At 57.3% G+C, this 13,378-nt stretch overlaps 2 protein-coding genes across 5 annotated transcripts; one reads left to right on the forward strand and one right to left on the reverse strand.

Moving 5' to 3' along the window:
* The first annotated feature begins 2,984 nt into the window (after positions 1–2,984).
* On the forward strand, positions 2,985–3,761 carry Percc1 (proline and glutamate rich with coiled coil 1). Its single transcript, XM_020169317.2, has one exon. The coding sequence runs from the start codon at positions 2,985–2,987 to the stop codon at positions 3,759–3,761; it is 777 nt and encodes a 258-aa protein (XP_020024906.2).
* A 699-nt stretch (positions 3,762–4,460) lies between these two features.
* Positions 4,461–13,378, reverse strand: Ccdc154 (coiled-coil domain containing 154). Of its 4 annotated transcripts, none has more exons than XM_074059953.1 (16): positions 12,270–13,378; positions 11,989–12,175; positions 11,750–11,796; positions 11,383–11,478; positions 10,883–11,006; positions 8,657–8,758; positions 8,442–8,570; positions 8,232–8,359; positions 7,762–7,888; positions 7,519–7,656; positions 6,129–6,248; positions 5,877–5,953; positions 5,428–5,545; positions 5,233–5,319; positions 4,817–4,921; positions 4,461–4,643 (listed from the first exon to the last, which is right to left on the reverse strand). In XM_074059953.1, exons 1-16 carry the CDS (start codon positions 12,557–12,559, stop codon positions 4,461–4,463), a joined length of 2,058 nt encoding a protein of 685 aa, XP_073916054.1. In that variant the 5' UTR covers positions 12,560–13,378. The 4 variants fall into 4 exon arrangements, with proteins under 4 accessions (XP_073916054.1, XP_020024988.2, XP_073916053.1 ...); XM_020169399.2 differs by having other exon boundaries at positions 4,508–4,643; positions 4,734–4,921; positions 8,232–8,356; XM_074059952.1 differs by having other exon boundaries at positions 4,508–4,643; positions 4,734–4,921.

A 13,378-nucleotide genomic window follows, 5' to 3' on the forward strand; every position in this document is an offset into this window, starting at 1 on the left:
TCCCAGGAATCTAACACAGAACTACGTGGCAGAAAGCCTGAGAGACACCAGGCACAGTGGCTCACACCTGTAATCCCAGGTATTTGGGAGGTAGAGATCAAGAGAATCGACCCAGTCCCACCAAAAAAAAAAAAAAATTGGATCAGACTTTATTTTGCCAGCCACTTGTGGCTCACATCTATAATCCTAGTGACTCAGGAGGCAGAGATCAGGAGGATCGTGGTTTGAAGCCAGCTCAGGCAAATAGTTTATGAGACCCTATTTGGAAAAACCCTTCACAAAAATAGGGCTGGTGGAGTGGCTCAAGGTGAAGGCCCTGAGTTCAAACCCCAGTACTGAAAAAAAAAAAAAAAAGAGAATTGAGATTTGAGGCCAACCTAGGTAAAAAGTTCTCAAGACCCTGCCTCAACTAAAAAAAGCTGGATGTGGGGGGTGTGCCTGTCATTGCAGTTCCATGGTAAGCATAAACAGGAGGACTGAGGTCCAGGCTGGCCCAGGCATAGATGAGAGACCCTATTTGAAAAATAAGTAAAGCAAAAAGGGCTGGGGGTGTGGCTCACATGGTAGAACACCTGCCTAGCAAATGCAAGGCCCTGAATTCAAACCCCAGTACTGCTGGAAAAAAAAATAAAACAAAGAAAAACCCGGGGGCCCTGGCCCTGGGAGGACTCAAGGTAGTCAGCAGGAGTCAGAGTCCCCCAACTCCACTCAGAATGGCAGTAGTTAGAGGAAGGCTGGGGACCAGGGAATGGAGGTGCCATGTCAGCCTGGCCCTCCTGTTCAGTCAGACTGACTGCAAACACCTCTGTAGCACTAGACAGGTGGGAAGCAGCAGCCAGGTAGGGGTCTTCCTCCTCACAGTCCTGACTGGACCGGTAGTGATGGCTGCAGCTGATCTCAGCTGCCTAAAATGGCCCTGATGACTGTAGGGCCTAGGCAGGGGTTTCAGGGGCCACCTACATTAGACCCCACACCCTGAGCTGGCTGGCGGTCTCATGGGCTCTGCTTCCTCTCCTTGCCCGGGGTACTGCTGCTGGGAAGTATGGTTTACAACCTGTGCTGCACAGGCAGGATGTCTTCTAGAGAGGTGTACTCCAGAACTCAAAATAGCATGAAATTTAATTTTCCGCCTATTTGACAAGGCTTGGACCAGGCCCCAATCAGCAGCAGAGATAAGGGTCCTCGGGTCCAGGGTGTGGGCCAGCTGGGCCTGAGGCAAACACTCCACGGTCCCCCAGCAGACCGCGTGCAGGTGAGGCTGGTCTGCAGGTGCTCCCCCCGCGGGGCCCTGGTTGCTGGGCGCTAAAGCAAACGGGCTCTATTTGCCCAGTCTGCGATGACAATGCCGTCGCCAAATATTTGCCAGCCGCGGGCGGCTACGGAGCCCAGCTATAAATGCTTGCGCCCAGGTGGAGGTGGGCCTGCTGAGCGAGAGCTGCACTCCAGTCAGGTAGGAGCCAGGGCCTGGTGGTGGGTGGGGAGGGCTGCAAGCCCGTGTTCTGGTGCACTGCAGGGACCCTTCCCCTAGGGAGGGTGCCTGTGCCTTGCTTTCCAGGAGCAGCCATCTCCAAAAGCCAGAGCTAGGGCCACTGGATGCCTCCTGTGACAGGGGACCAAGTGTGATGAGCATGGTGTGGACCACGGAGTGGCCAGCCAGGGAGGAGGAGGAGGCAGGAGGCCCCCCAGAGCTCACCTCAGCTTTCCCACATCAGGGCCTCAGGAAACAAGGGAGGGGCAGCTGCCTGGGTCAGCTTGACCCCAAGAAGACCTGTCCAAGGACCTTGGCCACTTGAGGCCCCTCAGAGATAGACTGGTTTCTGAACACGGGAACTGGGCATCTGCTCCCCTTTCTTATTCTCTCCTACTGGGGTGCTCATCTGCCTCTATACCATAGAGGGGCCTGGTGGCATTTGCTCCTGGAGGCAGGCTCCAGGATTCAGAACCACCCCCACTTTGGCAGCTGGCCAGAGGAGTACATGCCACCCCCTCAGTCACCTCCCCAGACCCTCCACTGAGCCCTAGGTCTAGTCACTTTCCTTGGCTTCTCTAGACCAGCATGGAGGCCCCTGGTGCTCCACTTCCTCCCAGGGTCCTCCACCTACCGGAAGGTGCCTGGGTTGGGAGACTCAGGTGTCCCCTCTTCACATTGTGACACTTTTGTCAGATTAAAACTTGGGGCTAGCTAGGTATAGTGGTGCACGCCTGTGATCCCAGCCCTTGGGAGGTTGAGGCAGGAGAATTGAGGGGCACATAGGAAACCCTGTCCTTAAAAAAATAAAGCTAAAACATAATAAAAACAAACAAGCAAAAAATCTCAAGTCCCTGCAGCTGTGTGGCTGACTTACTGAGATGGGATGGCCCTGCTTATCCTCACCCAGGGCAGGCAGGACCCTGGCAGCCCCAGTGTTACCCACCGTGGCTGCAAGGATTCTTGGCTGTGCAAAGAAGGCACCAGGCTGCTGGTTCGGCAGCCACAGCAGCCCCATGCTATGTTGGGACAGACACCGTACTCAGCCTCGTCCCTGGCTTTGCTTGGCAGAGTGAGCCCCTGGGACTTCTCCTTCCTGCACTGCCCTCTTGGTCTGAGTGACCACAATTTTAATGCTGCTAACAGCACCAGCTCCCCTGCACTCATGATGCCCCACCCTCCAAGGCAGGATCCAGCTACTCCTGCCAGTGGCCAGCCACCTCCTGGAGCCAGCTCCTGGACCCTGTTCCTGCACCCCAGAAATCTCCCCCTGCCCAGATCAGCCATGTGTTCACTTAGTCTGCCCCTATCACTCCCTGCTGAGCCAGTGTCCTACCTAAGCACAAGAAGGGCTGGAGGCTCCAGGGAGTAAGGAGCCAAAGCAGCCTTCCTGTGGCACCTATGGGCTCTGAGTCCAGCGAGGTACTGCTAACCCTGACCACTAACCTGCCCCTCTATCTTCTCCTAGCCAGCACCTGCTGTCCACAGGCCCCAGAGGTTCAAGAACAGTGAGGAGATGGCGGCAGGTGTGATACGGCCTCTCTGTGACTTCCGGCTGCCCCTACCAACCCACCAACCCTTCTTGTCCTCAGACCCAGAACCTCCAGAAACTTCTGAGGAGGAAGAGGAGGAGGAAGACGAAGAAGAGGAGGATGGGGATGAGGAACTGGAGGACAAAAGGCCACAGGGCCGCAGCCCAGCCCCCCAGAGTCCCAGCAGCCCTGAGACTCCACTCCAGCTGCTACGTTTCTCGGAGCTCATCAGTGGTGACATCCAGCGGTACTTTGGCAGCAAGGACAAGGGACAGGACCCAGATGCTTGCGATATCTATGGTGACAGCCGCCAGGCCAGCCATTCTGCCCGGGAGCTGTACTATGCTGACCTGGTATGCCTGGCCCAGGCTGGGCCACTGGAGGATGAGGAGGCCACAGAGCCTGGGGTCCACTCGCCTGAGGGGCAGGTGTGGAGGCCGGGCCTTGGTGGGGATGGGGCACCACCACTGGGGCCCCTAGCCGAGCTCTTTGACTACGGGCTACGGCAGTTCTCAGAGCCCAGCACGTCAGCTGGCCACAGACTGAGGCTAGAGCGGAAGTACAGTCACATCATCCCTATGACCCAGAGGAAGCTACCTCCATCTTTCTGGAAGGAGCCAGCACCCAGCCCTCTGGGCCTGCTCCATCCTGGCACACCAGACTTCAGTGATCTGCTGGCCAGTTGGTCAGCTGAGACTGACCCTGAACTGCAAGGTGTGGGTGCCCAGGCCCTGGAGGGAGCACAGCTAGCCGAGGCATAGGAACTGGGCAGTATCAGAATGTACTGGGGCAATGGGGCTGCCCTTCCCAGGATCCTAGACTTTTCTTCCCACTGCCCAGGCCCCTCCATCCCAGCTCCCCCCAATCAGGTGAGGCCTCTTCAGGACCAAGAAAAGGGTCTGGATTTGTCTTGTGCCCCAGAACTGCTATCACCAGGAGCCACCAGGGCTGGGAGGGAGAAGGAGTGATGGGGCATCAAGACCCAGCCATACCTGGCCCTTGGCCCTCAGAACCTCCCACTATACACGGGCCCCTCTGCCCACAGGAGGATAAACTTGGGCAGGAACCGTGGCTCCCAGAGGCTATGACTTGGAGCTATAGGCTGAACCCAGCTTTCCCTGAGTGGCAGGAAGGGGGCACCGCTGATGGAATGAGTAAACATGGCTGTTTACTCCCCAGATTAGTGGTGAGAAGCTGCTTCCTCTGCTGGCACTGCATGTGATGGAAGGCTGGGCCAGGACAGAGATGACCTGAGGCGGGCCTGGCTGAAGCCTGCAGCTTCCCCGGGTCCTCACTGGCGGCTGGGGTGGTTCTGACAAGTATGGGCCTAAGCCCCTTCTGGGAAGTGGGGCTCCCATACCGTGGAAAGCAACAACCTGGTGCTGGGCTGGGTGGGACAGGAAGGGTCCTGGGAGGGAGGTCCAGGGACTGAGCCTTTGGTTTTGGCTCCTCTTACTGCTCTATCCCCTTGTCAGCCCCACAGGGCCCGGGGAGGACTCTGGCTTCACAGGCACAAGAGTTAGCATGTTTATTTCTGGGAAGGGGTCAGAGATGCAAGCTGGGGTGCAGACTCTAGGTGGGAGATGACACTGGGCCTCCGCCGGGCCACCAGATTCATGAAGACAGCTTTCCACTGCAGCCACCTGCCCAGAGATACAGCTCATTCCAGGACCTTCCACCTACCTCCTGTGGCATGGCCACTGCCCTGAGGACCCAGGCTCCCTGCTGCCCACCTCACAGCCTGATAAACACCCCAGCAGTTGACAGGAATCAGCTCTCCAGGGGCCACGCCCTTGACAAAGAACCGCTGCCTCACCAGGGACATCAGCACCCGCTTGCTGCCCAGCGTCAGCGGCCAGGGGCCCTCCTCGCTCCACAGGCGCAGCACACTCTCCCTTAGGGTCGCGATCTCCTCTGTGCGCTGTGGGGCACAGGATCGCCAGTGTTACCGGGAGCCCTGGGAGACAGGACGACCACAGGATCGTGGGAGTTAAGCCGTGTGTGTGCGTGCGCGTGCATGCAGCAAACCGGGGGCTTATCTTCCACTGGGGAAGCCTGGCTGGAGGCCCTTATCTTCGGGGAAACACTGCTCTGCTCCAGCTAGGCAGACAGACAAGACGGCTGGTGAGCTGCCTGGAGCCTCCAGGGGGACTGCTGAGTGGGAGGGACTGAGGTGGGGGAGTGGGAGGGCTCCACGTGGCACAAGTGGCCCACCCAAGGGCTTCCGCTCACCAGCTTGGTCTCTGTATTAAACTTCAGGTTCTGGATGGTCTTGTTGGCTTGGATGTTATTTTCCAATTTTATAATTTGCTTCTGAAACTAAACACAGTCCCAGTCATGAGCAGATACAGGCCACCAGCTGTCCCCACCCTCACTAAGCTCAGGCAAGTGGCTGGGCACAGGCGGCTTCCCGGGCCTGAGGGGTACCGTGGCCAGTTTGCCCTGGATCTCGGCAATCTTCCGCCCGGGGTTGTCCTCCTTCAGCAGCTGCACAGATGACAGCAGGGTGGTCAGCTCCTGCTTCATGGCACCAACAGCGAACTCTCTGTGGGAACCAAGGGCTGGCTATGGAGGGTGGGAAGTTGGGGGGTGGGAAGTGGGGGGGGAGCAGGCTTGGGCCAGAGAAGGGACATCTCTGGATGTCAAAGGAGCTCAGCTTTGCCAATCCTCTAATAGGGATGGTGGAAGAGGGGTCAATGCAGGGTGTTAACAGAGAGGAGGAGAGTCCAGATTGAGACTGGCTGGCTAGGGAGGGGACAGAGCTGCCACAGGTACATGGGGGATTGAGGGGCACCGTGAGGACCAGTGTAGCCTGGGGACAGTCAGTGAAGCTCCTGCCCACTCCCAGGAGTCCGCGAGGCCACTGGGGCCCTCACCTAGCCTTGCTTTCAGCTGAGATCTTCAGGTCCGCATCGCTCTTGCGGAGGATGCACTTGTCTGAAACACCTTCTATCTGAAAAGTGGAGTGGGCAGGAGCCCAGGTTGACTTCACATAGACAGCTAAGCAGCCCCAGGCCAGTCCAGGCCCAGTTCAGGGCAGGCATGGGGAGAAGGGAAGCGGGGGGTCTCTGACCCTGAAAGTGGGCTGTGCCCACACAGGTGAGGCCTGCACCCCAGCTCTCACCCACCTGCCGGGGAAGGCTGTCCACCTTCTCCTGCACTGTCCGCAGCTGGGTTGCAATCTCCTTTAGCAACCTGGCCAGGTCCTCCAAGGACTTCCTCTCTGTACCTTCCCACTCAGTCTTTGCCTAGGATTCAGACACCTAGTGAGGCTGGAGCCCAGGAAGGAAGGGTGGACAGATGGATGGAAGAGGGCAACTGTAGCCAGCATATAACGAGGCCTCAGGAGGTGAGATGGGGAGCTCGAAGAGGGCAGGCAGTCTCCAAGTTCACCCTGATTCCAAGCATTTTTTTTTTTCAAGTGTAGCCCAGGCTGGCCTCGAACTCGTGATCCTCCTGCCTCATCCTCTTCACCTCGTTGATGACCGGTGTGTGCCACCACGACTGGCTCCAAGCATGTTTGTACACAAACCTGCACCCAGCCTGGGATGGCCTGGCCCAGGCACCTCAGGGAACAGACATTCCAGAAGGGCCAAGAAAACCCCAGAGCCTTTTCAAAAAAGGTCACCTGGCTGAACAGAGCCATATCCTCAAGAGGAAGGCCAGCTCTGCTGCCCACTGAGATAATGAAAGGGACAGAGAACACTGTATGAGAGGGACAGAGGTGGGGTCATAGGGTACCACTGGGAGATGTGCTAACCACACGTGTGCCAGGGAGATGCAGGGCATCCAAGGGAATCCAGCCCCCAGACCATGGCCAACGCAGCACTGTTCACAAAAATCACAAAAAGAAACAGCTCACATATCCATCAACAGGTGAGTGGGTCAGCAAAATGAGGTCTGTCCATGAAGGGACATTATCCAGCCATAAAGGACTGAGGCTCTGATCTACGCTACTACAGGGACGGTCCACAAAATGTGGTCAGGGAGCGAAGCCAGAAACAAAAGGCCACAGACTGTGTGAATCCACACGGAAGCATCAGGCACAGGCAGATCAGAGAGGCAGAAAGAGAATTTGTGGTGACCAGGCACTGGGCAGGGGAAGGGGACAGACCGCTAATGGGTCTGGGTTTCCATCTGGGGTGACTGACTGGGGTGATGGCTACACAGCATTACGGATGTCTACAAACACTGAATTGTACATCTTAAAGTGTGAGCTATTACCTCAATAAAGCTATGACAAAAAACAAACAGAACGCCATGGGCAGAGGCTGCTTCACTGGCCCACTGACCCTCTGTGCCCCAGGGGGCAACTGAAGGCCACAGCAGCAGTGTCAGGTTCTCTGACCTCAGCAGCTGACACTGGCTGAGGCTGCTGAAGGAGCCATCCTGCCTGGTACAGGGGTCTCAGGGCGGGGGCTACCCATGCCTGGAGTCAGTTGCTGGTGGAGGAAGGCCACCCTGCCCTCATCCCCATTCTTCTCAAGGGTCCTTCCTTCTAGGTCTGCCTGTGCTCACCTGGGACAGCTTTAGGCCAAGTGTCTGCTCCTGCAGGTCCAGTCTCCAGCTCAGGGCCAGGCAGTGGTCACTCAGGTCCTGCAGCTGCCGAGCCAGCTCAGTCACCAAACCTTCAAGGGACTGGCTCTTCTCTAGGAGCTGCGGGGGGGACAGGCAGAGAGGTCAGGGAGGCTCCATTCGGATACCTGTGTCTGTGTTTATGGGGGAGATCCCTGCTGACACCTGCCCCACCAGCCCCCTCACCATCTCCAGTGTGCCTTGCGTCTTCTGCTGAGCCAGCTTGCCAGCCAGCTGCACAGCTTCCAGATTCTCCTGCACGTACGAGGCCAGCTCCCCAGCCTGGCTCTCCTCCAAGCTCACCTTGGCCTCCCTGCATGTTAGTGTCACCAAGACTGTCTTTTAGTAAGGCTGGCTGGTCCCGCAGTTGCAGCCAGGGAGGGGTCCTGGTTGCTAGCTCTGGAACCTTCCAGGAGATCCCATGGACCAGAGGACAGGGTGTTGTCACAGATGCCACCAAGAAGGGCTTCCTCCCTCAGGGAAGGGCAGGATGAGGGAGAGATGAGGGTTGCTACTTGGCCTCCGTGTGTCTAGTGGGCCTACTGCTCTGCTCGGGACTGCTGGGGAGTGAGGAAGTCAGGACCAATCCCCTGCTGAGCCTGGGTCAATTCCTGAGCAAGGGACTAGGTAGTGCACCAGCCCAACAGGATACCCACCGGGCCTTCTGTTCAGCCAGCAGGACACGGTTCAGTGACACCTGGTTCTGCCGCACGAACTTGGTCAGCTGGACCACGGCTGCATCCAAACCCCGGCACTGCTCCAATAGGTGGTCCTCCTCCCCCTGCTGCAGCAGAAGTGGTCCTGAGCCCCCGTGCTCACCCTAGCCTCCACCTGCCCACCTGTGCACTAGCCCAGGCCCACCTCACCTCGTGTTGTGCCCAGAGGGTTCGCATGCGCTCCTCAGTCAGCTCCTTCAGCTTCTGCCAGCGGCCATCCAGCTCCTCCCGCAGACTGCCCTCTGCCCTCAGCCGCATACTCTCCAAAGCTTTCATCCTCTGCAGGAACATGGCTGTCTGCTGTGAGTTTGCCCCCTGGCCCGGGGTGTAAGCAGAAGGACAGCAGGCCCAGCCCAGGATCCCACCTGCTCCAGGACCAGGAAGCTCTTCTGCAGGAAGCTGCACAGCTTGGCCTCCCTCTTCAGGAACCGGAGGCTCATCTCCTCGCCAAGCTTGGTCACTTGGGCCTGGGGAGGGATACATTGTCACCTTCAGCCTCCCTGCTGGAGAGCCTGCCTGGCCCTGCTTAGTCATTTTCTTAGCCCAAGTCACACCTCCTCCTATGTCCCTGAGCCCAGCAGAGCCAAACCTGCCACACCCTGGGCAGGGAGGCAGGGAACATTGTCCCCCAGAGGATCAGGCTTGTAGGCCAGGACTGATCTACAGGTCAGTCTCACAGGAATCCAGAAAGCTTCAGTGCCCATAAAGGCTGTACCCAGGAAAGGCTGCACAGTGTTTACCAAATCCCATTCTGAGATGGGGTCTAGACACACATGAGGACATGCATGGACCCATTGTGAGGGTAGGAAGGGGAACTGAGCAGACCCTTGGGGCCTCCTCTCCACAGTTGCTCTCCTACTGCATGGGGGTCTGAAGGTGCAGGAGAGGGGTATGAGGCTCAGCCTATCCCTCCATTCCTCCATCTAACTTCCTGGCTGTCTTAAGCACTGAGTCTCCACAGCACAGAGCTCTCCTGCTGCTAGCTACAGTGCTCAGGCTCTGCCCAGGGCCAGGTGGGAACTAGGAGAGCTGCCACAGTCCATGAGCAGATGGTCCCCAGGTAAGGCCTCACTCCATCTGAGCTCCTGCTGGCCTCCCTGCCCACAAGGAGGGTGCCCTAGAGCAGGGTCAGTAACTTTTTCTCTAGAGCCAGACTACAATTGTTTCAGACTTGCAAAGGTCTCTCTTTAAGCCTCCCAACTCTGGTTGTAGCCCGAGAGTAGCCACTGACAGTATGTAAACAAATGTTCATGGTTCTGTGCCAATAAAACTTTACTTATAAAAGCAAGCAGAGGGTCATAGAGTGCTGATTCCAGTCCTAGAAGGACTCAGATGCCCCCTGCGCTCCGGGAAAAGTCGGGTGTTGGGTTAGAGGCATGGCTCAAGCAGCAGAACGCCTGCCTAGCAAGTGTGAAGCCCTGAGTTCAAACCCCAGTCCTGCTAAGAAATTAAAAAACAAAATAAAAGTCAGGCCCTGTGAGTAGCAGCTTACCCTGTGCTGAGCAGGTCAGGACTCCTCAACCCAATATCCCTGCCACCTTGATGGAGTCAATATCTCAACTTCCCAGTGGGTGGTGAGAAGGGATTGCCACCAACTCCAGGAAGCGGAGCTATGTGGGAGCAGCTGGGAGCACCCAGCCCGCCCTGTGAGGACCTGGACACACAGTGGAACCCCTGCAGCTCCTGGTCTCTGTTTGCAGATTTGAGGAGCTGGGTCACTGAGGTGTGTGGCACCCCCTTTTCTAGCCCCATGGTGCAGCAGAGGCTCCTCTTAGGGGTCACCAGTGGAAGGGAACACAGGGTCTTGGGCATTTGTGACTCCTATTTGGAGGGAAAGATGGAAGCTGAAAACAGCTGTGGAAGGGGCTCTGGGGCCAAAGGTTCCTTTTCCTGAACTTGTACACATGAACTGGGAAAGGAGGAAGACACAGCAGCAGCAAATGGCATGTACCTGGGCACCTTCCGTGGCGAGGCATCCCTAAACCTGAAGCCACTGGCCTCACGTGGCTGCTGAGCACTTTAAATGTGGCTTGTATGATGGTGGAATTGTTTTAAATTGTCTAAAATCATAACTAACGTTAATGAACAGCACCTCTTACGGTAAGAGGCCACCATTGGACAGGGCAGGTCCTCCTCAAGTTTTATCATCTGGGTGGAAGCGGGTGGGGTGGCTCACACCTGTAATCCTAGCTACTCAGGAGACAGAGATCAGGAGGATCACAGTTTGAGGCCAGGCCAGGCAGGGAGTTCGTGAGACCCCCATCTCAACCAATAAAAACTGAGTGTCATGGTGACACACATCTGTCACAGGAAGTGTAACTAGGAAGATTGAGGTCCATGCTGCCTAGGCATAAACATGAGACCCTATTAGAAAAATACCTAAAGTATAAAAGGGCTGGGGGTGTGGCTCAAGTAGAATGCCTGTCTAACAAGCACACACACACACAAAAGAGACAGAGAGAGAGAGAGAGAAAAGAAAAAAAGTTACAGGGGGAACAGGGGGAGGGAGGCACCATTGATGGCAAGGTCTCAGGCTAGATATGTCAGGGTCTCCTCCCTGACCCTGCCTGGGCCAGCCTCCTGAATGGTACCTGCATCTTGGCCACCTCATGGTCCACCTTCTGGCTGGTGTCCTCCTGGCTCTTCTGCAGGGCACTGCAGGCCGCTTCCCGGCCCTGCTCCTCTTGTCTCAGCAAGCCTGTCAGCTTGGTCAGCCTAGGGGCAGTCACACAAGCTAAGCTGGCCAGAGAGCTAGCTTGGGGAGCCACAGGGAGGTAGGCAGGCTGTGGGATACTGAGCCCTTCTCAGGCTCAGGGAATATAGAGAAAACAAGCTGCCCAGGTAACACACGGAAATTGAAACAGACTTTGGGGTGCCCGGTGAGCGTCAAGTGCTAGGAGGGGGGGTGTGGCCCCGTGAGGCTCCACTGTGGGTCTGAGATCCCCAGCAGCTCACCACAGAGGGCAGAAGATGCCCTGGGAAGTGCTGGGAGTACAGGGCAGGTGAGACCCCAGCCTTTTGATTAGGCCTGCGACTCTCAGATGCACATGCAAGATGGGTTCAGAGCCAGTGCTGGGAGGCTGCAACCCACCTTAGGTTTGCCTCCTGTTCAGTGCCCTTCCGCTCCGAGTCCTGCAGCGCCTGGGTCTTCCTGATTTGGGTCAAGGCTTCCCGGACCTCCACCAGCCTGGCACACAAGGAGCAAGCTCTGCAAGGCCCAGGGCAGGCTAGGCAGCCTTGTGGATGCTGGAGGTCTGGCTGTGGGGCCTCATCACCAGCCTCCCACAACCTGCTCAGGGTACCCCAGGGAGTGAGAGCCAGGTTGCAAATTGTACCATGTGTGGGAGTTGTTCTTTGTGTGTATGTGGTTTGGTTTTGGTTGGTTGGTTGGTTGGTTTTTTCTTTCTTATGTGTGGGAATTGTTTACCTGAGAACAACCACGGGTGGGTGGGGGGTACCTTTTATCCAGGGACTGCATCTGGTTTTGGTTCTGTGGCCTAGGGAACTGCAAGGAGGAGAGTGTGGGGTTGGACAGGCCAGGTCTGCTGTCTGCCAAGCCCCTGAAGCACAGACCCAGGGCCACATGGGAGCTGGGATTTGGGGGCTCTGGGCCTGGGCAGCAAGGACCCAGCTGGGTTGAGGGTCCAGGAAAGGGGAAGCTGACTTGTGGGTGGGGATGCTGCTGTTGCTGTCTTACCTCCAGTGGCTCCTCGGAAGCCCGGGCCAACTGTTGCACTTCCTGCCTCAGCTGCCGGAGCTCCGAGGCCTGCAGCTGCACGCGAGCACGCACCTGCAACAGCTCCCGCAGCAGGCCCAGCGTGGCGTGCTCACAGCGCTCCTTATGTCCTCGCAGGCATGTCACCTCGGCCTGCAGGTCGGCCACCCTGGCCAGGGCCACAGTGAGCGGGGTCAGGTCGTATGCGCCATGGGAGCGGCACCCTCGGGATCCTCCCACCCTCTGTGCCCTGTGGGGCTCACCGCTGCTCCAGTTGCTTCTGGCACTTGGAATTATCCTGCTCGGGGACAGAGGAACTGGATGCCAGGCCACTGGACTCATACCTCTCGGAGGTCCCCAGACTCAAGGGATCAGGGCTGGCCAGGCCTTCAGTCAGGAGGAGCTCCAGGTCCTCCAGTGTGATGGTGCTCGGCTGTGAGGGGGGTGACACCCCTGACAAGATGCTGCCAGCCAGCTCTGCAAGAAGGCACCCTGGCTGAGCTGTTATTTTTCTTTGGTGGGGGGGTACTGGGGTTTGAACTAAAGGCCTCATATTTGCAAGGCAGGAGCTCTACCACTTGAGCCACTCCATCAGCCCTAAGGCGGCACCTTGGGAACTGGCCATTCCTCAGGGGACTGGCTTCCTTGGAGATTAGAGACTCAAATCACAGCAGACACACAACACCCTGAGGATCTCCTCTCAATGAGTCACGCAGCCTGGCCCAGGTAGAGGTTCAGCTCAGAGAAGTTTTGGGACCTGCCTGATGACACAGAATTGGACTGCAGAAACAGGACAGTGCACCTGGCCAGCTGTCAGGATCCTGTGGGGGTCTGGAAGCAGAGCTGACCTGTGTGGCCCTCCCCTGGACTTTGTTCCTTCTGGCTCACCTGACATGGCTTCACCAGCAGCCCCCACCTGCAGCTTTGGCCCTGGGCCCAGTGCCCTTGTGGCTACCTAGAAGTGGAAACCAGGCCAGGGCGGATGGGGGTTTGGCTAAAGGGAAGAAGGGAAGTTGGACAGGAAGGCTGGGGGGGGGTCTCAGGAAGAGAGTGAGGGTCCGGTGGGAAGCTTGGGAGCCTCAGGGAGTGGGTGAGGTGTGAGGAAATAAGCTCCTGCCCTCACACCTTGCCTCCTTCCCAGAGAATCCCAAGAGAGGCAAGCACAACTGGGCAGCAGGGCTATTCTGGAACCTTCTTTTCCTCACGAGAACCTTGTGACTTCACGGCTCAACTGCCAGTGGAACCTGAGTCCTCACCCGGCCTATCCCGTGTGGCCTCCCAACTGCCGGTTCCCAATAGGATCCAAAGGGCACAGAGAAGGATCCTTCTTGCAAAGGGTTTATCTTTCAAGGTGGGTGGGCCTGTGGCCTAT

This window comes from Castor canadensis, chromosome 17 (genome assembly GCF_047511655.1).
Source record: "Castor canadensis chromosome 17, mCasCan1.hap1v2, whole genome shotgun sequence".
NCBI lineage: Eukaryota > Metazoa > Chordata > Mammalia > Rodentia > Castoridae > Castor > Castor canadensis.

Coding starts and splice junctions, on each gene's coding strand:
- Ccdc154 (XM_074059952.1), bottom strand. CDS start 12,559: ATGAGGCCTTTAGTTCAAACCCCAGTACCCCCCCACCAAAGAAAAATA. Junction 7,657..7,761: donor CGCAAGGCACACTGGAGATG/GTGAGGGGGCTG, acceptor TCCCCCCCGCAG/CTCCTAGAGAAGAGCCAGTC. Junction 4,644..4,733: donor GGTGTTTATCAGGCTGTGAG/GTGGGCAGCAGG, acceptor ATCTCTGGGCAG/GTGGCTGCAGTGGAAAGCTG.
- Percc1 (XM_020169317.2), top strand. CDS start 2,985: ATGGCGGCAGGTGTGATACGGCCTCTCTGTGACTTCCGGCTGCCCCTA.